Consider the following 26746-nt stretch of genomic DNA (forward strand, 5'->3'; position numbering starts at 1 on the left):
TGTCTTCACGGTTACAGTAATATTGAGCGGCCATTAGGGTGGGAGTGAGGCCAAAACCCTTCTCTTTGCAGGGATGTGTGGTACTTTGCGCTACCTCCGCAATAGCGAGCCAAAGCTTTTTTGTTTCTGGAGAAGTAGGCGTGTAGCAGGAGAATTACATTTTGTTTGCAAGCTCTTGCAATCTATGATCTGAGGTTTAGAGAGCAGAGGATACATGACTTTGAGCATTTGCATGTTAAAACCTGACTCGTAGATCTCCGGGCATGCTAAACTGCATCTGGTCATCTTGACACAAGTGTGGGTGTAGATCATAGCAGTGAAGTGAATGGAGTTATGCTTTTCTTCTCCACTCGTGGACATCTGTGTCCATGATTGTGTTATGACTAGGTTTAATGACATTCTACATTTTGATTATCTAAGATCAATGAGAATTACATAAATATTCAATGGGTTATGTGCTCATCGCCAGTCTTTATTGAAAGATTGTGTGTTTCAAGAGTTTATTGTACAGTAGGCTTAAGCTACTGTTGTGCTACTTTTGTAACAATATGAACGTCCTCCTTTCCACATAAGTACATGGAATGAAAAGTATCATTAAATGGTCCATATGACTTTAATGATACTTTTCCCAAGTCCGTCGAAGCCTTCAAATGGTTTGAGTGAGAAAAAGAAAAATGAAATCACTAATTGCCAATAGACCTCACGTTCATGAGAGTTCATGTAAAGATGTTGTCTTTTAAGACATCGCATCATTCAGTTCATAAGACCAGACTGATTTGTTTAGGATCAACAGTAGGGTTGAGTACTGTTCATTTTTTAGTGAGTCCAAATCTGTCAATTTGAGCATTTTGGTGAAATACAGTCTACATAAATAACTAATGCATTATTATCACTACAAGCTTATTGTATTTCCTCAGTCATCGCACATTGCACATCGCCCCATTTATTTATGCATTGTGATAATTTACCAAAACAATCTGGCCTTCACCTTCAGCAGACCTTAGAAAATATACATGCAACAAGACTTAAAAAATATTGTTTAACAGCATCATTACTGTAAATAACAGATTAATTTGTAATATACATTTTTAACAGAGATATGGACAGAATGACATTATATATATGTATATATATATATATATAATGTTGATCATAAAATAATACATAATGTAAGTGTGTATAAGTCTCCTGCTTCGCTGTTCACAGCTTGAAACTGCACCGTGACGGCTCACTCACCTCTCTTCATCCACTTTGTTAGGGGCTTCATGAGATGATTTTATTCATTCGTGGACCATTGGTGGATGATTTTATTCATTGGTGGACCGAAAACACAAAGCGCCTTAACAAACTTAAATGTTCAGCACAATGTTATGTGTGTGCGTGCGTGCCGGCTGCATCTGAGCGATCGTATACTTGATTTTTTAAACAAGAACAAGTGAAATAAATAATATAAATAGGATAAACATATGTAGAGTCAACTGTTTATTTACATTTTAAATGACGATAAGGACAGCCTGCTTTATTAGTTATTATTATTTATAATCTCTCTCTCTAACATAACTGCTCTCGCACAGCTGTTCTCAGATACCGAAATTTGGCACCAATTGATTTAATGTGAATCAATACTTTGTAGTACCGACAGAAGAGTCCGGTGCCCATCCCTAATACACACTAAGACTTGTTATGGCACACACATACTGTATATGTTGGCTTTGTGTTAAAGCTTCAGGTCTTCATTGATTGTAAATCCATGTCTTTAGATTCTTTAAAATGTCTTCTTTTGAAATGTTCTTCTTTTGATGTCTTCTTCGAATAAAGAATAAGGTTATAAAAAAATAAGGTTAAAAGACAGTTTTACCGTTAATATAAAGCCCTGTCTATAATGCACTAAATGTTTGTCTTGTGTTGCTCTAGGACTCTTTCATCGTGCCATAATCCAGAGCGGCTCAGCCTTGTCCAGCTGGGCCGTCAACTATCAGCCAGTCAAGTACACGAGGCTGCTGGCGGAGAAAGTGGGCTGTAACGTGCTGGACACCCTGGACATGGTGGACTGTCTAAGAAAGAAGAGTGCTCGGGAGCTGGTGGAACAAGACATCCAGCCAGCGAGATACCACGTGGCCTTCGGCCCAGTCATTGACGGCGATGTCATTCCCGATGACCCTGAGATCCTGATGGAGCAGGGCGAGTTTCTCAACTATGACATCATGCTGGGTGTCAACCAGGGCGAGGGCCTGCGCTTTGTGGAGAACGTCGTGGACTCTGAAGATGGTGTCTCGGGCAATGATTTTGACTTCTCTGTCTCGGACTTTGTGGACAGTCTGTATGGTTACCCGGAGGGCAAGGATACTCTGCGAGAGACCATTAAGTTCATGTACACGGACTGGGCCGACAGAGACAATCCTGAGACGCGCCGCAAGACGCTGGTGGCACTCTTTACCGATCATCAGTGGGTGGAGCCCTCAGTTGTAACAGCAGATCTTCACGCCCGGTATGGCTCACCCACCTACTTCTACGCCTTCTACCACCACTGCCAGAGTCTGATGAAACCCGCCTGGTCAGATGCAGCTCATGGAGATGAGGTACCCTACGTCTTTGGTATTCCCATGATTGGCCCAACTGACCTCTTTCCTTGCAACTTCTCCAAAAATGACGTCATGCTCAGTGCTGTCGTCATGACCTATTGGACAAACTTCGCCAAAACCGGGTAAGTGTTTACCTGTCAACATGCAAAGTTACAACATTGTGTATTTATACAGGGTTTTTGAATTTGACAATGCCTTGCTAAGAAACCAGAGCAGTGATCTCTCTTCTGTTCACAATCCCACAGACTACAGTCACTGTGGCTAATCTACATTTTTTGGAAGATCTGTCATACCATATATTCTATAATACAATGCAATGTATAATGTCATGATGTATATATGTGTATGTGCATGTACTGTATATATAATTCTATATTGAAGTTGACTTAAAGAGTACGCCCGAGGGAAAACTGACGAGTGGAACTTATCACGTTTGTGCCCCTCGACAGCATTAATCAAAACTTTTCAGCTCATCTCTGCCTACCCAGCCTACCTGCCCAACAACACCTCCTCTCCTTCATGCTCAATTCCACCCGGAGCATGAAGCATTATAGATCTGTATGAGGAGTGCTTGTAATCAGCTCTACAACACAAATCTAATTTGACACCCGCTGTTACTGAGAAAAATTGATTGGTCACGCTGCCGCTACTCCACTTTTACCACTTGCAATAAAATGACACCTCCTGACATTTATAAATCATTCTTTAACTGTTAAGTATACACAAGGCCTGGTTAAAGATTGAGAAACGCCAAATGGACGTGTTAATGTTTGAGGACCACAGGCTTTTTTTTGACTGAATGTTCAAGTCAACATTCTGCAAGTGTTTTAAAGAACTCTTCAAATAGAACATCTGTCCAAATTGTCAAATCAGTTGAAGGGCATGGCATATGTACGTTAAACTCGGATGTTTCCCTTGTGATTAGAACTTGAACCAAACTTAAAGTCTAAAAACCAATGAAAGTGTTAGACAAGCACAGTTTCCCAATAAAACAGGAAGTTATGCTGGGACAAATGAAACACACTCAGTAGAGCAGTTTGTCCGTTTAGGACTTCTGTAGAAACAACATGATGAATCCCATGTAAGGTTTATGTAGGTAGATATAGCTTATTCTAAGATAATAAAACAGAACGCTTTATTGTGTAATGTCTTTATACACCTCTGAACACATATTTATGAGTATTATATTGCATTTCTGTCAATAGATCCTCTAAACTTTCTTATACTGCAGGTTAACACAAAACTCAGTTGTCTTGCAAGTTATTGCAAAGACATTCAAACATTTATGAATGAATGTATCTAGTATTGATGTTTGTAGAATAAAAAGTTTTCTTGTCTGGAACATTTCCTATCTGCCATTTTAAAAGGATCCTTTTAGAAATCCTTTAAAATAATATTTATCACATGACAAATACTGTATCCTCCTGCAGTCGTTCATCTAATGGCTTCCAGCTCAGCAGCCATGATAGAATCAGTTTATGGCGGTGAGTTTCTGACTTGCTCTTACTTGTGAGAGGATTGTTGTGAATACTGCTTATGAGTTGGCTTGTGAAGAGCAAAGGATTAGATTTCAGGATAACGAACTTTTAAATCTGAGAAATACACAAACCACCATTTTAATATCAACAACTAAACTGTTTTGTACAAAAGCATGCTGGGATTCGGATGCAAATGTCCACATCAGCACTTGCTGCAGCAACATGTGTGTTATACTGGAGTCATTCCGTGTCAAATTAACCCAATTTAGAATATTTCCCTGCTCAATTTTTTAGGTATATTTTTAAAGATGCAAGACCAGCATCAGTTATAGTGAAAGCCAAAATATGAGTGCCACCGATGAGTAGTAAAGTAACTAAGTGATCCACTTTTTTGTAGAGGAGGGTTAAATGACATGAAAAATATGCCAGTATCGTTATTTTATTGTTACACAGATATTGGTATATCTATTTGTAAAGTCTGTTCACTTTAGCAATCCTCAATGACAGTTAAAAAATGAGGAAAAAACCTTTTTGTGTTGTTCTTATGCTTGACCAACTTTTCTTTTGGATACTAAAGAAATTCAATTCCACATTTGGTTCTTGATGACTGAAGTGTGTCCACTTTACCATGAGTTTTTACATGAAGCCACATTTAGGACTTCACCATATAGGGCCCTAATAAATATAGTTCCCAAAAGAATAGTTGGTCAAGCACAAGAATCTAAAGGACATTAATGTATCTGTAACGTTTCTTGAGGCATGCCAACTTTGTAAAAATAACACAAAAGGGGCTACTTCTTCATTTTTGAGCTGTCATTATTGGCATTAAAAGCATCAAGGTTGTATTAACAGATTCACCAATCTCTGTGTAAAATAAAGATGCTGGCATATTTCTCATGTCATTTACCCTCCTCTACAAATGAGTGAATAACTCTCTAACTATCCATGAGTGCCATTTCATATTTTGGAATTCATTGCTACTGATGCTGGTCTTGTTTCTGTAAAAATAGAAAGAATCAAGACGTGGACCTCTGGTGGACTAGACACAGAATGACACGCACACAGCATCTGGGACTGGTTGCATAAGACTGTTTTAGACTAGTGTTACACGTTAGTAAACTAATTTAATCTGTAAAGACTAGTGTTTTCTTTTTAAATCAGTTGCATAAAACCTTAGATTGGTCTTATTTAAAACTGAAAACTAGACTGATGGCCCCCTTGCAAACATTCCGTTATGATCTCTGTTGTTATAGAAACCAATAAACTGTCAACCGCTCTAGATTCTAGTGCCCTGAGTTTGAATTGTGCTATACAGTAGCAAATATTTGAATAAATAGACAATACGATGAGAAAGAGCTTTTCAAAGCTCTTAATAAAATCCACTGGAAGTCTGTCATAAAGATGCTGGAGATTTTTTTGATGGTTTGTGAAACTGAGTTTGAATGTTCTCAGTTACTGTAGTCCAAGCCATGTTTTATGATAATTTACACTGTCATTACAAAATTTGTTCATTTATGTACATTTGGCAGCATTGTATTCCTCTAATATACCATTTTTTAGCAAAGAAAAGCTAGTTCAGCGCCTGCTGTCGGCCATTTGTTTTAAGCTGTTCAGTGTCTTACTATTTCCGCAATTTCGTTTTACTAAAGACAACCACAAGCTTTATTTATGAAACTGTCTTTCTTCACTGACTTCAGTAAGTCAGACTCATTCTGAGACACTGTCTTAAAACCATGGCTATGTTTATGCAACTGACCCCTGAATGTGATGACATACATTAGATACGCAGAGACAAATTGTACAGTGATGTCCATGTTTAAATGGATACATGAAAGTCAACAGCATGTGTCAATCCCCTGCTTAATGCTTCATTGTACCTTCAACACAAGCTTTTTTTTGCTCACTGCTTTTGGAAAATAATATAAAAGCAGTCGCAGTGGGTTAGAAGGTTTGACAAAAGAGAAGAAAGAAATTCGCCTTGTTTGTGTAACCCAGCCTTATATTATTTAGTAAAAGTGTTGGGTAAAACATTGTAAGTTTACATACACTACTTTAAGTAATAAAATACAATCAATGTTGTTGTATGTGGAGACATACAAAGGGAACACAATGTTATTTCTCAGATGATGTAAAGTAGAGTCATCTAACTAAACACATGTAAATCTAAACTTTAAACTAAAGTGTACAAAGTAAATTGAACTATACATGCCAAATGCAATCCATATCTGAGCAATTCAACAACGGAAGAAAAATTATACATAGTTTACATTAACAGATCATGAAAAATGTTACTTCTGTAGCCACTGGTACATTGACAAATGAATTGAATTGAAATGAATGATAAACATTTGAACGCAATGTTTTTTACATCTTTGTATTATACAAATGGACAGTGGTCCTCTAAAGCACAGCACAAGCCAACAGTCTCCCTCACACTTGATAAGCAAATTGTTTCTGCATATCGCCTTTGTCCAGGCTGTACAATGGGTCCTCAGATGGCAGTGTTTGGGTAGAGATTGTGGCATTAGTGTTTGATGGGCAGGGGGCTGTTTCCTCTGGATGTCTTCAGCCCATGCTGTGCTGTGCCAGACACATTGCTGAGCCCAATACTGTGCTTTTCCTGTTGTCTGCATGCTTTTCTTCATCCTGCCTTATACTTTCATAACTTCTCCACCCTAACATGATTATCAATAAACAGTGATTAATAAAAGGATTCAGGTCCCTGAATGACAGCTTGACTATGAAATCAGAAAGATTTGACGCAAGCTATGTTTCATTTTTATCGAGGTAATGCTATTGACACCCGTTTTTCCGTATTGAATTTCTGCTGCCTGTACTTCGTCTGAATGGTAAGCAGATGCTCATTAACTCCAAGCGTCTCATATCTGCCTTGTGTGTATGTAAACAAAAACAATCATTTTAATGTTGCATCTCAATGGGCACTTTTCCCGTACCGTTATACCAAGATGGAAAGAAAAAGCTCTTGAACATCAGTTGACCCCCACCACCCAAGGCCACATGGATCTCTTTTCCTAGGCTCCGAGCTAAATTGCCTCTCGGATTCGGTTGCTTTGTTTCTTCAAAGACTACCCACGTCCAATTGGGAATTCAAAGGGATTGTGTTCAGTTTGTGTGTAACAGTCTCAAATCCACTTAATTATAGCCAGCACGAGCCGGGGAAAATGAAATGCGCATTTGCGTTTGACAAGGCAAGGAAGCCCAGTAGTGTGTTAATGACATCGGTGAGGAAGAGACAATGCTGCATGATCAACAGGGGAGAGGACAGAGATCAGTCTGGACACATGTTGACCATCATTCAGCTGACCGACCCATGAATACAGCTCATAATGAGGAATGCCCAGGGGTCAGTGTCCACCGGCCAATGGATGCTCTACTGGACTGTAATAACCAAATACAGTATGATACTGTTATCCTACAGTAACCCACACATTTTACAGTATTATACTGCATTGTCTACAGCAATAATTCGTATTTTAGCAGGGCATACTATAATTCGTATTTATAATACTGTTATTTAAGATTAAATTATCTCTTGATATATTATACAGGTATATTTTATTACATTTGTCAAAAATTGTACAAATAAACACTCTTTTTTAAAACTTTTTTAAGCAACTGTCCGATAAATGTCTTTCATGAGCTTGTTTGCTAAAATGCCAGCTGACATTTCTTGTTACAAAACATTTAAGGTGTAATAAACAGTTTTAAATTAGGTTAAAAGTTAACCCCTAAATTGAAAATGGCTCCATAATAAACTGATCCTCATGCCACCCAAGGTGCATATGGCTTCCTTTCTTCAAGAATATATATTGAATAATAGGCTGATTATTCTTAGTTTTGTAATGCCATGAACAGGATTTCTATTAATGTCATTATACACGTGTATGCAACATTACAATGAAAAATAAACTCAAAATATGAATTATTGTCTCACTAATGAATCAGTTCACTTTGGAAGTCAAGCATTAACCCCTTGGAGTCTCGTGATTACTTTTATGATGAATTGATGTGCTTTTTGGAGCTTCGCAACAAAAAGCCCAATTAAGTGGTAAATCAAAAATCCAAAAAGCTGAAATTTTGAATATATCTTTGTGTATGGCTGAAGAATGTAAGTCAAAAACACATAGGATGGCATGAGGGTGAATCAATTATGACGAAATTTAAATTTTTTGGCGAACTCGATGACACACTGAAAACATGTCAATTTCCCAGAGGAGAGGAAACCTGTGGATTCAGTTCTTTTTGTACAACATGGCCAGTGTTCTTGGAATTCGCTTTCCCTTTCTTTGCTTTTGATCCACCCAGGGACTGATATAAATAAATCATCTTAAAACAGAAGTAAATATAATGTACTTTTTTCATATTTATTTTGGAAATAAAAAAATAGGCCTATTCATGAAGTTTTATCTTGCACATAACGGTGCTCCTTTTCACAAGCTCAGTTCCTCCATCAACCCTGTATCCGTCCGTACTGCCAGTTTCCAACGCACTCACTCACTCACTCACTGATCTTTCAAACTTTTGTGACTTCTTCCTTTTTTTTCCTTTAATTGGAACCCTTGAATGTGTTTTTGTGTTATATTAATATGCAAGGTATTGTTCATCTCTAGAACCATATGTATGAAATCTTTGCAAGTGAATAGTGCACAATGTCTTTACTTATAGCCTACTGTGAAGACAAGGTCAGTGACACAATCTGCTCTAGATGAATCTATATCCATCCATCCATCCTACAATCCATTTTCTTCCGCTTTATCCGGGGCCGGGTCGCGGGGGCAGCAGTCTAAGCAGGGATTCCCAGACTTACCTCTCCCTAGACACTTCCTCCAGCTCTTCCTCCAGACCCGGGGTCTCCTCCCAGTTTGACATACCCGGAACACCTTCCCGGGAAGGCGTCCAGGGGGCATCCGGAAAAGATGCCCGAGCCACCTCAGCTGGCCCCTCTCGATGTGGAGGAGCAGCGGCTCTACTCTGAGCTCCTCCTGAGTGGCCAAGCTTCTCACTCTCTCTCTAAGGGATCGCCCAGCCACCCTGCGGAGAAAGCTCATTTCGGCCGCCTGTATCCGGGATCTTGTCCTTTCAGTCATGACCCACAGCTCATGACCATAGGTGAGAGTAGGAACGTAGATTGACCGGTAAATTGAGAGCTTCGCCTTGCGGCTCATTTCCTTCTTCACCACGATTTACCGGTACAGCGACCGCATTACTGCAGAAGCTGCACCGATCCGTCTATCAATCTCCCGTTCCATCCTTCCCTCACTCGTGAACAAGACCCCAAGATACTTGAACTCCTCCACTTGAGGCAGGAACTCTCCACCAACCTGAAGTGGGCAAGCCACCCTTTTTCGACTGAGAACCAGTCTCGGATTTGGTGGTGCTGATTCTCATCCCAGCCACTTCCCACACGGCTGCAAACCGTCCCAGTGCATGCTGAAGGTCATGGTCTGATGAGGCCCAGCACAACAACATCATCCGCAACGTGCATAGATGAAATCGTGTGGTCCCCAAACCCGACACTCTCCGGCCCCTGGCTGCGCCTAGAAATTATGTCCATAAAAATTATGAACAGAACCGGCGACAAAGGGCAGCCCTGCCGGATTCCAACCCGCACCGGGAATAAGTCTGACTTACTGCCGGCAATGCGAACCAAGCTCCTGCTCCAGGTCGTACAGGGACCGGATAGCCCTTAGCAAAGGGTCCAGAATCCCATACTCCCGGAGCACCCTCAAACATGATGCCACGAGGGACACAGTTGAATGCCTTCTCCAAATCCACAAAATACATGTGGATTGGTTGGGCAAACTCCCATGCACCCTCCAGCACCCTGGAGAGGGTATAGAGCTGGTCCAGTGTTCCACGACCGGGACGAAAACCACACTGTTCCTCCTGAATCCGAGGTTCTACCATCGGCAGGATTCTCCTCTCCAGTACCCTTGCATAGACTTTCCCGGGGAGGCTGAGAAGTGTGATCCCCGATAGTTGGAGCACACCCTCCGGTCCCCCTTCTTAAAAAGAGGGACCACCACCCCGGTCTGCCAGTCCAAAGGCACTGTCCCCGACCGCCACGCGATGCTGCAGAGGCGTGTCAACACGGACAGACCCACAACTTTCAGAGACTTGAGGTACTCAGGGCGGATCTCATCCACCCCCTCTGCTTCCTCAATGGAAGACGTGACGGCGGGATTGAGGAGATCCTCGAAGTATTCCTTCCACCGCCCGATGATATCCCCAGTCGAGGTCAACAGCTGCCCACCTCCACTGTAAACAGGATTGGTAGGGCACTGCTTCCCCCTCCTGAGGCGCCGGACAGTTTGTCAAAATCTGTTCGGGGCCAACCGATAGTCCTTCTCCATGGCCTCACCGAATTCCTCCCAGGCCCGAGTTTTTGCCTCCACAACCAAGCGGGCTGCAATCCGCTTGGCGTGTCGGTACCCTTCAGCTGCCTTTGGGTGTCCCACAAGCCAGCCAAGCCCGATAGGACTCCTTCTTCAGCTTGACGTCATCCCTTACTTCCGGTGTCCACTTCCGGTGTGAATCTATATGGTTCGTGAAATATGCTCATATCTTACCTCTGAACAAACTCATGGGTGCATCCTGCTGTAGGTCTGATACTTGAGGTTAAAACTGACAAACAACTCTGCCAGGTTGCTCTCCTTGACACACATCTTGTCCTTTCATGTTTAAAGGAACATTTCACCACACAATATATTTGAATCAATAATTCAAATATTCAAATAACGCAATTTAAGTCGTTTTTAAAGATGTCTGGGTTCTTCTCAGCTCGATGTCATTGGATAGTGTCCCATTGTTTTGAAGCACATATTACCGTTATAAATGTTATCCATAATACTTCAGGGGTCAATCTGAATGAGATTAAATTTGTAGTTTTTAATCACAAACATGTTGTTTTGCTTCAGAAGACGTTTATTAACCCCATGGAGATTTCACAAAATGGGTTACACCAGTGCCATTACCAGAGCCAGAACATCTTTAAAAATCACTCAAATTGTGTCCAGCTGAAGAAAGAAAGACCACACACCTAGGATGGCATGGGAATTCTGAAGTGAAATATTCCTTTAACACAGCTGGTTTCTTAGACCTGGTTTTCTCTGACCCTGAAAATGACAACAAAAATACAATAAATAGAGATTAAGTAGAGAGTAGGCAGGCGAGACCGTGGTTCGAGTCCGGTGAGTAATTGTGAATGAGCGCCAGCTGTGCGCACACCGGGCTCGAATTACGTAGGAGATAGGGAGCATATAAAAGGAACGAGCGACCGGACCGTCGAAAAAGAGAGGACCGGGCCCGAACATGTTTTACGTTTGTAGTTATGTTCTTGTGTTTTGTATTTATGTTTTGTTCGCCGGCGGTCGTCCGTGAGGGGCCGCCGGCTCTTATATTACTTTATTAAATGTTTAAAATGTCTACCGGTTCCCGACTCCTTCCTTCCCTTTTATGGAGATTTATTACAGAATGTTGTTCTGCTGGGGTTCCATTTAGTTGTCTGTATAACTATTGTTCTACATAATTGTGAAAAGAACTCTGAGACCTATGCAGGGACATCAGCAGCATTGATCAGCATTACAAACAAGATTATGCATCAATCTCATATTCATGTGCTGGCATAACACACAAAAGCACATCAACTCACATGAACAACATACGTTAGCACAGGAAATTCATCATATTATTCTGCCTAAAATAAATAAATAAAAGTAGAATTATATGCTACATTTCGTTGTAAAAAAGAGACACATTTTTGCTTGAGACATAAGTGAAAACAGTAAAGACTTTTAAGCAAAATAAAGATCTCAATACTCTGTCAAGCTATTTATATGATTTCTCATGGTCAACTCAACTCAACTTTATTTATATAGCGCTATATAGCTATACAATTTTTTTATTGTTACAAAGCAGCTGTACATGAGACACATTGACTATAAGTAAAACAACTAAAGGCATATACCTGTAAAAACAAGAAGAAGGTGAAAACACAAAAGACAGACATACAATTTCTCCAAACACACAATATGCATACATACATACACGCATCGACATAGACGCACAGGCAAACACACTCGTACACAAGCACAGTAAAAGCACACATTTGAGATAAAGGAGAGAGAACCACAGGTCAAATATTAAACGGACTATAAATTCCTATATGCAATATTAATTATATAAAACTTCTGAATTCTAAAGCAGCCCCCCGGCCAGGCAAATAGTGCAAAACAATATGCAAACGGTGACGAGGAACCCAAAACTCCAATCGAGAAAAAAAGGCCCAACCAGGGGACTCCAGTTCCACTCTGGCAAAAGCTGCTGCCTATGCACAAGCTCAACAGTGCTTGCACAACAAGGCTTAGTAAAAAAAAAATCTTACTAATAAGGTAAATTATAGATTTAAGATTATCATTAACAATCTAAGAGCATTTTAAATTTTGTAGTGAAATCGTGTCAAGACGCCGTGTCCTTTATCCAGCTCTATCATCTCAGCTCTTGTCAGGTCACCGCTTACCATTCTCAGCTCTGCCATCAGGTCTGGGCATGAACTGCATCCTGCGGTAACCTTGGAACAAAAAGACAAGACTGGCTGAGAGTAGAGTACTGTTCTGCACTCTTTGATGCAACAAGTACGTCATTTGTTGTTGGATGTGTTCCTGGTTCCGGTTGATCTAAATAATGCAGTCTAAATCCTCTGAGGATTAATATTATGGAGGTGTAGTGTATGCAAGATTAAAAAGATGCGTCTTTAGTCTAGATTTAAACTGACAGAGTGTCACTGGCTCCCGGACAGTGCAGGGAAGAATATTACAAAGTTTAGGCGCTAGATAGAAAAGGATCTACCACCTGCACTCGATTTGGAAATTCTATGTATTATCAACTGACAGGATGCCTGAGAGCGTAATGCACGTGGAGGACTGTAATACAATAGAAGTTCATTTAAATACTGCGGCGCTAGACCATGTAGGGCTTTATAGGTAATAAGCAAGATCTTAAAGTTAATGCGATGCTTTATAGGTAACCATTGCAAGGTTGACAAAACCGGGGTTATATGCTCATACTTTTTTGTACGTGTAAGAACTCGAGCTGCCGCGTTTTGAACCAGTTGCAGTTTTTGTAATAGGCCTGCAGGGCAACCACCTAAAAGTGCATTACAGTAATCTAGTCTTGATGTCATGAATGCATGAATTAATTTCTCTGCATCTGACAGCATATGACGTAGGTTAGATATATTCTTTAGATGAAAAAATGCAATTTTACAGGTGTAGGCGACATGGCTCTCAAATGACAGATTACTATCGAATACAACACCAAGATTCTTAGCTGACGACGAGGATTTCATGAAGCATACGTCAATAGTTAAGCAGTATTCTTGGTTGTTATGTATGGCGGTTTTCGGTCCAGTAAGTAACACTTCTGTTTTGTCCGAGTTCAGTAGTAAAAAAATTGTTACTCATCCAGTTTTTTAAATCAACTATGCATTCAGTTATTCTATGGAACTGCTGTGTTTCATGAGGCTTCGAGGAAATAAAATTGAGTATCATCAGCATATCAGTGAAAGCTAGTTCCGTGTCACTTTATTATATCTCCTAGAGGTAGCATTTATAAAGCGAAGAGCAGAGGCCCTAAGATCGAGCCCTGTGGTACACCGTACTGGACTTGCGATTTGCGGGACACATCATTGTTTATTGCTACAAATTGAAAACGGTCGGATAAATAAGACTTAAACCTCAATGCTATTCCATTAATGCCGACGTACTTATCGAGTCTGTGTAGGAGTATGCTGTGGTCAATCGTGTCAAATGCAGCACTAAGGTCTAGCAGCACCAATAACTAAATACAGCCACGGTCAGACGCTAAAAGCAGATCACTTGCTCCAAAGTCCATTTATAATCAGCAATTTAGGTCATTCAGATGACAAACCATTTCCCTGTCATCTCACGCAGTGTTGTCCTTCTCTTTCTGCATCATGATGGCTAACCACACCACTGGCAATTCTTTGTAATTTCTTATCTATTATTCAAAAAATTGCCATATATTAACAATGTATTATTCAAACAATTTTTCTTAATAAAATCTATAAGAAATGGTTTAATATACTGACAATTATTATATATGAAAAAGTTTTTTCTTTGCGTAAGGGAGACCATTGACCATCGTCTGGGCAAAAATAATTGTCATGTTTGTCTTAGCCAACAGCACAAATTGTCTCCTTTATCAATTGTCCAAATATCAATCCAGTGCAGAATTTATGACAGCTAGACTTTTGGAAGTTAGAAAACACAACCCTCTTTAAAAGAATGAGCAGATTGTGTCCATTCAGACGGCAGCAACAAGAGTTTTTTTTGAAAGAATCCTCTCAATGTCACAGTGTTTTATGTTCTATGCTCCACCTGCGACCTTGAAAGTGGTAAAGAAATATCAAACTCTGAATGTAACGCTGCGTCTCTCAAGAGCAAAGCCAGTTGTGTGCGTGGACCTTGAAATGTACCACATAAATCTAAAGATGAAAGAGTGCCCGACACAATTTTTATATTTATAAAAAGCCACACATAGAGTATATAAACCATTAAAAATGAAAGATGCGGGACCTGCCTTGAGTTAAATTCAATTCAATGAATGAAATAAGGCCAGCCGAAGCGCTGGAAGACACTAAAGCTTTTATGACGCCCCGCAGGATGTGGTGTCTCTATGTCCACGATCATCCAAGCATCTCAAATGAGACTGATGATGAATAAGCAGCGCAGCTCCATCAAATTAACTCTGCCTCTTGTGCACCTTGTCATATTCATTAGATTTATACTGCTATCCTTCATAATCGTGACTTGCAAAAAGAATTGAGGATAATCAAAAGACAAGACTTCCAACCTTCTGCCCATACACTGTGGTGTCTCGTCTTTAAAACTTTACTGCTAAATAACACCAAGACAAGTGCATAGAAAACATGAAAATGAAAGGTACATGCTCTGCCTTCAGTTTGAATCAGTGAGGTTTAGATTTGAAAGGAGCTGCCAATAAATTCGATGACCCAAGCCAATGCATGTTTCATCGGATTTGCATGTGGTTTTAGGTATATAGATAAGTTTTGAATAGATTGTTTTAATGTACATCACATCAATTTAGAATCTGTGAGACTTGTTAGGCTGTAATATTGTGCTGAGTGCTTGTTTACAGTCCCAGAACAAAATGCAAACCCAAGTCTCCCTAATACTCTAATAGTCCACGTATTCTATGCAAAGTTCATTTCTTCATGAATCGTTGTAAAACTGCTGTTCAGTAAATACATATTAATATAGACAAACTGGGTAAAACTGAAACATTTGATGAAATAGATGCTCATCAGATATACTGTACGTCTAAGTGTGTCCTGTAAGCTGGTGAAAAGTAAGAACACATCTTGACAGGTGACGTTTATGACTACTTCAACTAAAACTACAAATACTTACTGTACCTCAAATACAGTATGAGCAAATACTATTAAACATATTTATATTCATTTGCAAAGAAGAAAAAGGGTCGCACGGATAAAGTGACGTTCTTTGGTCAAAATTTGGTTGGAGAGAGAGCCTTCACTGTGGTGTTTGGACAGTATTTTTAAATCCACCCTGGTTTCAGAATCTCAAAGACTCTCAGGGATGGAGACGTGAATGAGGAGCTGATATTCCAACAAACCCAAGTGGCCTGAACTGTAGAAAAACATCTGATCGCTTTAGGAGTCCCTTAAGACAGAACGTTATCAGCTCCTACACTACCTTTCAAATGTGACACCCAGAATCAGCTGCTTTTCTTTTTCCCTGCTGGTTTTTTCTGAAGCATTCTGAATATAGCATTACTGCAGGATAGCACTATCTAATGGAATGTGATTGTAGGCCATCAAACGGAACGTGTTTCAATAATAATAGTTATTAATACAATCAGTGAAACACAGGAACTTCATACATTTATAAACTGTGTCGTGGGCCACATGAAAGTGTAGTTCTGTAGACCCCCCCCATACACCACCCTCACATGTAAAAAGCTCATGTGAAATACATCGACAGCGTTACTTTAGCAAAGACTAATCAATCAAATCAGCAGTCGGCAGCACACTGCAAAAAATGACTTTCTTACATAGTTTTTTGTCTTGTTTTCCAGTACAAATGTCCAAAAATTCTTGAATCAAGATGAGCAAAACTACCTCAGAAAATAAGTCTTGTTTTTAGAACAAAAATATGAAATTTCAGTGAATACTGCTTAGACCAAGCAAGAAAAATAATCTTGAATTAAGGTTTAACTTTTTCTGTCACTAAATTCAAGATTATTTTCTTACCCCATTGGCATAATTTTGCGTGTTTTAAGTACAAATTTAATGAAATTAAATAGTTTTGTTCTAAAAACAAGACATGTTTTCTGAGGTCATTTTGCTCATCTTGATTCAAGAATTTTTAGACATTTGTACTGGAAAACAAGACAAACATACTAGTAAGAAAGTCTTTTTTTGCAGTGCATTGCAGGCCCACCCACTATATTTCCGGCAGCATCAGTATGCTGTGTCGTGCAAGGTGGTTGATTGACCATTATCAGAGCGTGTGGTGATATTGAGATTCCAGCCTTTCCTATCAAGCGAGAATGCCCCAGGTACACCGACTGCGACTCGCACACCACGCAGCAGGAATTCATGTATGCCGCACCGCTGCTGTGCCATTGATATCCTGTTCTCTGGCAGATCAATATGACCTTACCTCTGCCGTCTGCTGCTTTCAAACTTAATTACTGATATTCTCCTCCAAAGTCATCATGGTCCGGCTGCCAATATTCATCGGGATCATTACAAGCCTACTAAAACCAGTTATTTATGGCCTTCTCAGTTGATATTCATCCTATCTTAAATTGCCTCTCTCCTTCCAGAACCGTGAACTGTGATGCAAAAGAAACTTAAAAGCACGTGATGTTTCTGTCGACCTGCCTTTGTTTTATCTGCTCTTTCAGTCGTGGTTGATGTTTTGTCCAACTGTGATAGAAGAGATACTGTAAAATCTAGCTACAACATTTTGCCTTTACGTAGCTTTACATGTGACTTCTCAAGTAATCGAACAAATACTTGATAAATTCTAATAACAAATAAACGAGGAGATGTTTTATGTGACTAATGTAAGTGATACTTTTTTCAAATAATTTTATTTTTATTTTATTTTGATGCTTTTTTAAATACTGTATGCATTTGGCAAACCCTGTTATGTAAATAGACTGACAGTGACTGTAGTTTCTTGTTCATTTGCTGAAGTCACGTGAAGTTCCCTGACTCATGACCATTATGTTGTATGTGCCACACTCTTGAGCTCCAAGAACATCAACAAGAGAGCTCCTGCCTGCAACCCGGAGTACATCAAACCTGCAACATTTGTCGTATTATTCCAGAGAACATTCTCCAGATGAGGTTCAAGGCTAGTCTGGATAGCATGGTCTGGCTGAGGTGATTCACTCGATGAGTTCTGGCCCCAGAATTGGCTGAGCATCAGGCAGCATGTGTTTGCATACAGTACTTCCTGAGAAAGGGTTGTGGGAATGCTACTGAATAACCATCTCCAGGTAACATAAACCTTCTTGATGACCTGACCGACAGGCGGATTAGCAAACTGTCCTCACGCATTCAGTTTTGACCTATATCATCTGTACTGAGCAGCTATAAAACAAGTAGGTGTGGGATTATTCATGTGCCATATGTTAATACATTTGATTAGTCAATATGACCTAGAACGGAGTCCCGAGGAGGCCACCTTAGCAATTGGAGAAACAGTGACCCCTGGAGGCCATATGGTACTACTACACACGCACAGGCTCTATGCCAGCGTCTTCCATTTAGTGTGCGCTTTCTATCAGCACACTGGCTGTTAATGCAATCTGCACTGCTTTCCCAGAGCAATTAACGGAATGGATCCACTGCTGTTGTTTTATCAAAAACAAGTTGCATCCTCAAGCACATCTGAGCTGTTGATTTATTCATTTGTTCTTCAGCCCATTTAGTTCTTTACACAGATTGAGCCATGGATGCGTGAAGCCTGACAGGCAGAGGTGCTTCGAGAGAATTCCACACAGTAGAGAAATGAAAAAGGATGATTTGGAGGGGGTTCCTAGTAGAAAAATACAAGACAGCTAGATGTGCAGTGCACGTGATAAAGAACGGCTGTGTACATGACGGGTAGATTGTTCTGCTGATTGGCGTGAACACCAGGGGCCGATTCATGGTGTAAGCTTTGTTTATGCATACAGAATGATGAAGAATGAAAGTGTTTTCTTTGAAGAAAAGAGGAGACGTGGAAACAGGAATCAGCATGTTGTGAGACGGGCCAAAAACACAAATGTAAAAAACACGATGAAGGCTTGCATAAATTAAACCAGCTAAACTAATCCTCAGTCTATTCATGTTTCAAACCTGAGTGAAAATGTCCAGGGCAGTCATTCTCAAAGAAGCTCTATAAAGCGGTTGGTTTAATGTCTTCTGAAGCCACGTGATAGTGTTCACCTGAAACACACCAACATCGGAGTCATTATTAACTGGCAGTCTTTCAACGGTAGTTTTGCAATCTCATTTGCATGTGTGTCACTTTCACTGTTTGAAAAAGAAGAGCTTGACCATTCGATGTTGTTATTATGGGTCTGGTAGGACAAAAACGATGACAAAATGTTTAACACTGACAGTCAGAAGTGAGAAACACGTTACGTTTCAGAACTGCATGTATTAATTCATCATCCATTTGTTTTGCAGGGATCCCAATAAGCCAGTGCCTCAGGATACCAAATTTATCCACACTAAAGCCAATCGTTTTGAAGAGGTGGCCTGGTCCAAATACAATCCTCAAGACCAGCTATACCTGCACATCGGCCTGAAGCCACGTGTCCGTGATCACTACCGTGCCACAAAAGTGGCTTTCTGGAAGCACCTGGTCCCTCATCTCTATAACCTACATGACATGTTCCACTACACCTCCACCACGACCAAAGTGCCACCAGCAGAGACAACTCAGAATTCCGTTGCCACCAAACGACCCAATGGCAAAGCCTGGCCGTTTAACACCAAAAGACCTCCCATGTCGCCGGCCTACAACAGCGAAAGTGGAAAGGAGCAGTGGAACGGAGAAGAGGAGCCAGGTCCTCTGGTGGTCGAGAACCCACGGGATTACTCGACGGAGCTGAGCGTGACTATTGCAGTCGGGGCTTCGCTGTTGTTCCTCAACGTTCTGGCATTTGCCGCATTGTACTACCGTAAGGACAAGCGTCGGCAGGAACAGCACCCGCAGCCCAGCCCGCCCCGAACCAACACAACCAATGACGTCAACCGGCACAGCCCAGAAGAGGAGATCATGTCTTTGCAGGTCAACCAGACACACCACGAGTGCGATGCAGGGCTGCCGGGCGACCCACTGCGACTGGCCTCGCTTCCCGACTACACACTGACATTGCGCCGCTCACCTGACGATATCCCGCTCATGACGCCAAACACCATAACTATGATCCCCAACTCGCTGGTGGGTATGCCTAATCTGCATCCCTACAACACCTTCACGGCCGGCTTCAACTCTACCGGCCTGCCACATTCCCACTCAACCACACGCGTATAGCTTTACGAAGATCCGGTTGGGGGGGGGGAGAGGGGTCGGGGAGGATTCAGAGAGGGATGGGGACAGTGATGGAATCAAAAGCATTTGAATAGACTTTTGCAAAAAGGAATGACAAATTCCTTCCAGATGTCAAGTTGTGCAAACCTGCCAAAACAAAACTGCTCTGTTTGGGTGAAAAGGAGTGAACATTTCAAGCAGTATTTTTTCTAATCACCATTTTAAAGGAAAAACACCTTTTTAAGCAGAATCGTGCAAAAGGGGCGATCACTTTTTTCTTGAATAAATAACAAAAAAACAAAAACAAAGGATAGGAAAGTGCATTTTATTTCCCATCATAGTCTTTTGTGGGAAGAAGTTTTGAAACTGTGGCCTCTGAGGTGACATCTGCGTAATATTGTTTGCGTTGCTTTTCCTTTTCTTTTCAATGCCTTATAAAGAGCTTGTTTTTCTCTCTCTCTCTCTCTCGATTTGATGATTTTTTCCCTAAGATGAGTGTGGAGGGAACGTGCTGCAGTGATCTATTTTGGATTGAAACAGCAACAGCGATGTGTTCTTTTCAGTCGCATAACCTTACCCATGGTGTTTAACTTCTTTTCTTGATTCTATTGAAAATCCATAGTTTGATACTTTGCCACGGGACAAGACTGGAGAAGTTCCTCTAACCATTTTGTTTCAAGGAAAGTGCATCTTTTTCAATTTCAGCATCATACATTAATGAAATAACATTTACACACAACAATCAGAGCACTATTTGGTGTGTGTTTGATTCTGATTTAAGTTTGGATGAGTATGATGTGTGTGTGTGCTCGTGTGTGTGATAGCCTGTCATATGATTTTCCTTTACAATTGCATTGAGTTTGTTTACCACAAGTAGTTTTTCAATTTCGTCTATGGTCATCTGTCTTTGCGAAATAGAACTTTTTGTTATTTTAAAAGTTACATATGTCTAATTTTGCTTAAGAATTAAAAAATAAATGTATTATTTTACATGCAGGAGAAAACAATAGCTGAAGATTGAACTGAACTAACTGACATGATTCCATTGACTTATAATCGTTCTTCTGGACTGGAGACAGTGGCCTCTTCACACTGAATAACCCATCAGTGTAGACCTGTGTTTCTTTAAATATATATATATATATATATATATATATATATATAAATATGGGCATACATACATATATGTATAGGGCTTTTATGAAGATTTTATGAACGGTGTAAATGAGCTCTGTAGCAGACTGATTCAGATATCAAGCTGAAAGAATCAAAACCAGAAGGCAAAGCAAATACTAGATTTATCCTCAACACTAGAACTGAGGCCAAAACACATGTCTTTTTAATTGCTCTATATGTATATTTATGTATAAATATATTTAATATTTATTTATGTATACCAGATGTATACATGCTGATTGTGCCATGTGCCAAATTAAACCATAAAACTGGAGAAGAAATGGTTTCCTTTCTTAATGCATAACAATATCAATATACAGATTTTTTGGGTTACTTTAGTGAAAGGTTTTTTCTTGAATTTAGAAATGAATGTTTGTCTAACATTGAGAGTGTAGAAAACAAACAGTATAATTGTGCGGCCATTCATTTCTTTCTTTATAAACCTTGACACACACGTGAACCAGCCTGAGTCAGCCAATCAAAGTTTATATTCAGCAGACAACTCTAGAAAATACTTTGAAATGAGGAAATATTCCGCACATCCTATGTCCTATGGTGTGAAAAAAAAAGAATGTGAAAAAACCTGTTAACCGTAGGTTATTTTAAATGAATAATATGTATAAATACATAGGAACATCATAGGAGAGATGTTTTACGTCTTATCAGTATGTGTGTGCCCTAAGAAACAAATGATCTCACAACATCTTCCAGCACTAACGGAACGCCCTAGCACTGAGATACAGGAACACAGTTACTACCCATACAGGCTGCTAACTTATGTAGAAAATGACAACAATCACTTAAAAACATTAAAATAGCATTAAAATGATACCTTACTAAATTTAAATATGACCATAACTACATTTACATTCACATTTAGTCGTTTAGGAGATGCTTTTATCCAAAGCGACTTACAGATGGGGTAAACGATGGAAGCAGTTGGGGACTGCATAAGGACAACAAAAAGCTAGAGAGCTTCAGTGATGTACTGTATTCTAAATGAATATTAATTCACAGTGAGTGAGTGTGATGTGTGTTGTTGGACTTTAAAAAAATGTCCTGCATGTCCAAAAATTGGAGAAAGGCGATTTCTAATCAAACTGAGGTTTAATAATCAGATTAACAAAAATACAGCGCTGGGTTGCCGGACAACACTCCTCTGTCCTTCCCAGGAACAACAACCCCCACAGCACATGGTCACAGCATTTATTGTTATTTCACGCCGATCTCTCTTCTGCCGGGGGCCGGGATCCCCCTGCCTCCACCAATCACCAACTTCTGCCTTATCTCGTTCCTGTAAAACACTTCTGAAACAACATTCCAAATACCTCCCCCAACCCCCTAAACAACTGCAGCCGAAGATGCCTTTTCTCCCCCACAAACTCACATTCCTTTGTTGCAAGCACTTCAATAGGCATATAGCTGTTTCACATCTATGACAGTATAAACTCTTATTTAAACTAACAACTATTTGTTATAAAAGCTTAATAATAAAACCATTTAATAAAATGATAATCAAAACACTGTAATAAATGTCATGATATAAAAACATATTCCCACAATTCCCTCTCTTGACCTCGTAAGAGGTCACACATAATTCTCATCATCGTCCTCATCTTCCTCTTCATCACCATCCATCAATTGGCTAGCCAACAGGGGCATACTGTAAGGGGGTGGGGTGAGATCTTTCTTTTCTATTGCTGCAATTATCAGTCGGTTACACAATGATCTGATACATGGGATACAGCAACAACCACGGCAAGTTACTAAGATTGCCAAGAACACTGCAATTGAGACTATTATTGACATGACCAGCGCTTTCCATTTGCCTAATGCTTTATCCAGCCAGTCACCTATGGGGTTATTTACACCTGAATGTTTCTACGGAAAGTGTTCTCAATCCTTCTAAAGGTTTTGTCACAGTGCCATCCGGGGCAGTGTTGTTGGGAATGAAAGTGCAACACAAATCACCAAACATGTATCATACTCCACCCCTCTCTGCTAACAGCATATCTAATGCCATTCTGTTCTGCACTGCCATAAGAGATGTTGGGGCTAATTGTTCTGACAGGCCTTCAACTGCGGCCCTAGTAATGTTAGTCAATCTCATCACATTGTAATGGACGTAATTTATTCTGTCAATATTTTTGTTTGGGGTTACTGGGAATAACCCTGCTAAAATAGGAATGTTCTCAAAGCCTGATGCTATCTGATCAGCCAATTTAAACTCATCTGGGACACCTCTAGGTACTCCAATAGCATCAATATAGGTTGGGCTATTTAATGACAAATCAATGGAAGTTGCTGACCTTTTGCTAATGACATGTCGCCGTCTGCGGCGGGTCAGAGAGCCCGTACCTGTTGTTTGTGGCCCTACTTTTACTTTTTCACCAATCAAAGTCAATGGCGCTCCTAATCTAACCATTGCACATAGGCCCTTTGTATTTTTTGACACTCTAGTGAACAGCCGTCTATCACCACAATAGTAATATAGTCCTGCTCTTGCCCATGGCCCTATCAATGTTCCATTGTCAGGTATGATGACGTTACACCATTCCTCATTAATCTGTGCATAATTAATAGTTGGTGATTGTGATGTAAAGTTAAAACAGGTGTAATTATCTTTTCTGGGCGTAAATGGGCCTGTTTTTGATTCATTAGATATTGGGGGAAATATAGATGCTAGAGTAGTACAATTGGTGGAGCCCAGGGTTCTGGTCATTGACAACATACAGTCATACCCCCATGTATCATTAGGATACAGTGGGGCCGGTTCAATGTGGAGTCTTGGTCTAGCACCTGCACAGGCAACACAGTCATCTAATTTTTGCTCTCTTGCCATGTTTACTAACCATTCTAACCATAAATTGCTTTCACCATAGCCTGTGGCTTTTTCAATCACATCTTCGGGTGTTAATTTAGTATAATCTATTTCTATTATGTCAATACTTGATTGTTTCACCGGAGGTGATGGCTGTGATTGCGAGTTATTTATCACAACAGGGGGTTGCACTATATTTATCTTAATCAGTCCTATGGGATCCTTATCCATCACATCCACTCCTAGGGGAATATACATGACAGTTTTGTTTCTACTGTATACATTTTTTGTTAAGTGACCTATGGACAATGTTATGGGATTTTGGGTGATGCTGTAATCACGCTGAATGGAAACCTTTTTCCATCCTTCTTTATCAGCACCATAGAATTTGCCTCAGGAGACCCATGGCCCTGTATACTTTACCACCCAACCCCATGGGGGACAATATTCCATTGGGTTATTTCCTTTCTCACATCCTGTCTTTCTTGTGTACGATCTGTAAAAGGTTTTCTTTTTCACCTTTACCTTCAACACCCTCCCTCTCTTGGACCTGAGCTCTCAGGTCCACGGCCGTCTGTTCCAGAGACCTGGGGGGTGAATCACATGACACACAAGAAGACAAATGATACCAGGTGTCGCCTTTTCCTTCTAGGCGGACACAGTGAGATGTTCATGAGATGACACGCAGTGGTTTGGACCACCTAGGCTCGTGCCACTTTATGTGAAAGGTCTTCAGGCGCACCCACTCAGTTGGTGATGGGATAGGTTTTGGTTTTTTTTTTCCGGTGTGACCTGCTGGGAATAGTGTTGGATAAGACCAGTTAGTTTATCAAACAAGGCATACAGAGTGTCCAGCCCCAGTTGGTTCCGGAAACGATCGATCTGTAGGGAAAAAGAATGAAGGCCACAATACAGTTAACAAAAGAACGTACATAAATTAATGCTAGAGGCAATATAGATAACCTGGTCAAATTTGTCTGTGCACAGAATATAGCCAATTTCAAAATAAGGGTCAGGGTTATGGTCTCTAGCTTTTAGAGATCATATAATTATTATTGTTGAATAGCCTTGGCCGTTGATAGATGCCACTTCCGCGGTTATCAACAGAGCCTCTAAACGGTCTCTGCAGCACATGCATGTGTAATAGGTAGACCCGACTCGATAAGGAAATCACACGGTCTGTTTGATGGGGCGGCGCTCCAGTTACATATGAGACTACCTATTGAAAATTAGAAAAGATGTTAACTTTGTTTTCCATAAATATTTTAGAGATTCTGTGAGAAGTGTCATGTCTGCTCGCTGAGCTGATTGTCTTCTACTAATTGACTTATTTTCCCGTGCTAAATCCCTCTCTTTGTCCAAATTACCCTCTGATCGGAAGCAACACCCATCAATTTAGAATGACATCACCTGGTGAGGACTGGTTAGAGACTTACAGACAGATATGGTGTAATACGAGAAGGACATTCAATATTATAAGTAAGTCAAAGTACCGCTAAGGGTTTGGCCAATTTCATATTTCAAAGAGAAAAGAGTAGAAGATTTGTTAGTTAACAAATTTTATAGTTGGATGATTGATGGTAATGATATACAATGTTTTACAATATTGGGAAAATACATTGCTAGCTTGGAGCGAGATAAATAAATCTTTTCTTAATAAACTGAGCATGAAAGGGGGACAATAATGGGTATGGCAAGCTCTTATTTTGCAACATGCCCTGTTAAGTCCTTTGTGACTGACCATTTTCCAACCCCCCAGAGAACCCCATTACTCCCACTGTTCTATCACTCAGATCGTCTTGTGATATAGTGCCTGTTGTTACAGTGGAGTATGTTGCTCCATTGTCAACTAGAGCTTGTAGTGGTTTGTTGTTAACTACTATTTTCATAAGGGGCTCAGCCATTCCCCTCATGGTGGTTCTCTGTTGGCCCTTTCAACATTCCTCCGCGTCCTCACCCGGGCCCCATGTTGGGTGCATAGGCGCCTGTAGGTAGGGTGGTGACGAGAGTTGTTGCCCCGGGTATTGGGAACGTGGTCCCCTGCCTCGACCACCAGGTCCACCTCTACGAGGATCCCATCCCCCTGCAGGTGGTCCTGTTACTTGGCCTCCCCCGGGCTGTAAGGGCAATCTCTTTTCCAATGATCAGGAGCACCACACCCATAGCAAGCACCCTTCCCATGCCCCCCACCCCTTTTTCCTCTTCCCCCATTACCTCTATACCCTCCCCATTGTCTTCTTTGGGGTCTATACCACTGGGGTTGAGACAGATACCTCTGTTTCATATTACTAAAATTACTAGGGGCCACCGGGGCACTTTGTTGGGTCATTCATTTGGCAGTAAGACTTTGATAACTGTAATTGTAGTTTTAACAATTGATTTTTAGTTTTCTCTAGGTCCCGCCTTACTTCTTTAATTCACTGGTGGCCTCAGTTAGGCTAACAGCCACATCTCCTTCACGTACTTTAACCATATTATGTCTCAAGTTTGAGTCTTTGGGCGTAATTATAGCGAACCGTTTCAATTCCGGATATAATTTGGAGAAAGGGTTTGTGCCTTCCGTTCAAAGGACTCTCTGAGACTTCCTGACTTTTCTGCACTGTCCTTATCTATGTCCCTCCCTGCTGTGCTTTTTTCAAAAGTGAGGGCGGTTGCCGTAAGGGCAATTCTCGTCCACAGTCTGAGATCCGTGCTATACTCCTTTTCCTGACTTATATATTTACCCTTTTGTGTCCACTTAACTTTGATGTTTCTTTAGCCTCACATGGGACATCTTTTCCATGTCCATTATTTTTGGCGCCAGCGGTGTGAACACTTTATCTGGCTCATCCCATATATTTTCTATACATATCTGACTACATTTACTCTCCCATATTTTCCTATCTTTCTTATGATTTTTAGGCTCTGCTTGAGCTATCAACATATCTACTACTCTTCCCCATTGTTCCTCAACGGGTAGAGATCCATATTCATCACATTCCTTCTGAAACTCTGCCATTATATTGTTTCTATATTACTACACTCACAATTTTGAGCTAATTATCACACGTACGTTCAAGATATTTTATT

General features: G+C 40.5%; 1 protein-coding gene across 3 annotated transcripts in view; it reads left to right on the plus strand.

The window, feature by feature from the left end:
• The window catches only part of nlgn3a (neuroligin 3a), a 174765-nt gene extending 153640 nt beyond the window's left edge, over positions 1-21125 (plus strand). For all 3 annotated transcript variants that reach the window (XM_056769110.1, XM_056769109.1, XM_056769111.1), the window contains 2 exons: positions 1915-2704; positions 18831-21125. In XM_056769110.1, the coding sequence (XP_056625088.1) occupies positions 1915-2704; positions 18831-19683 (1643 nt within the window). In that variant the 3' untranslated portion in view covers positions 19684-21125. The remainder of the gene's footprint in view (positions 1-1914; positions 2705-18830) is intronic.
• The last annotated feature ends 5621 nt before the right edge of the window (positions 21126-26746 follow it).

This window comes from Triplophysa dalaica, chromosome 16 (genome assembly GCF_015846415.1).
Source record: "Triplophysa dalaica isolate WHDGS20190420 chromosome 16, ASM1584641v1, whole genome shotgun sequence".
NCBI lineage: Eukaryota > Metazoa > Chordata > Actinopteri > Cypriniformes > Nemacheilidae > Triplophysa > Triplophysa dalaica.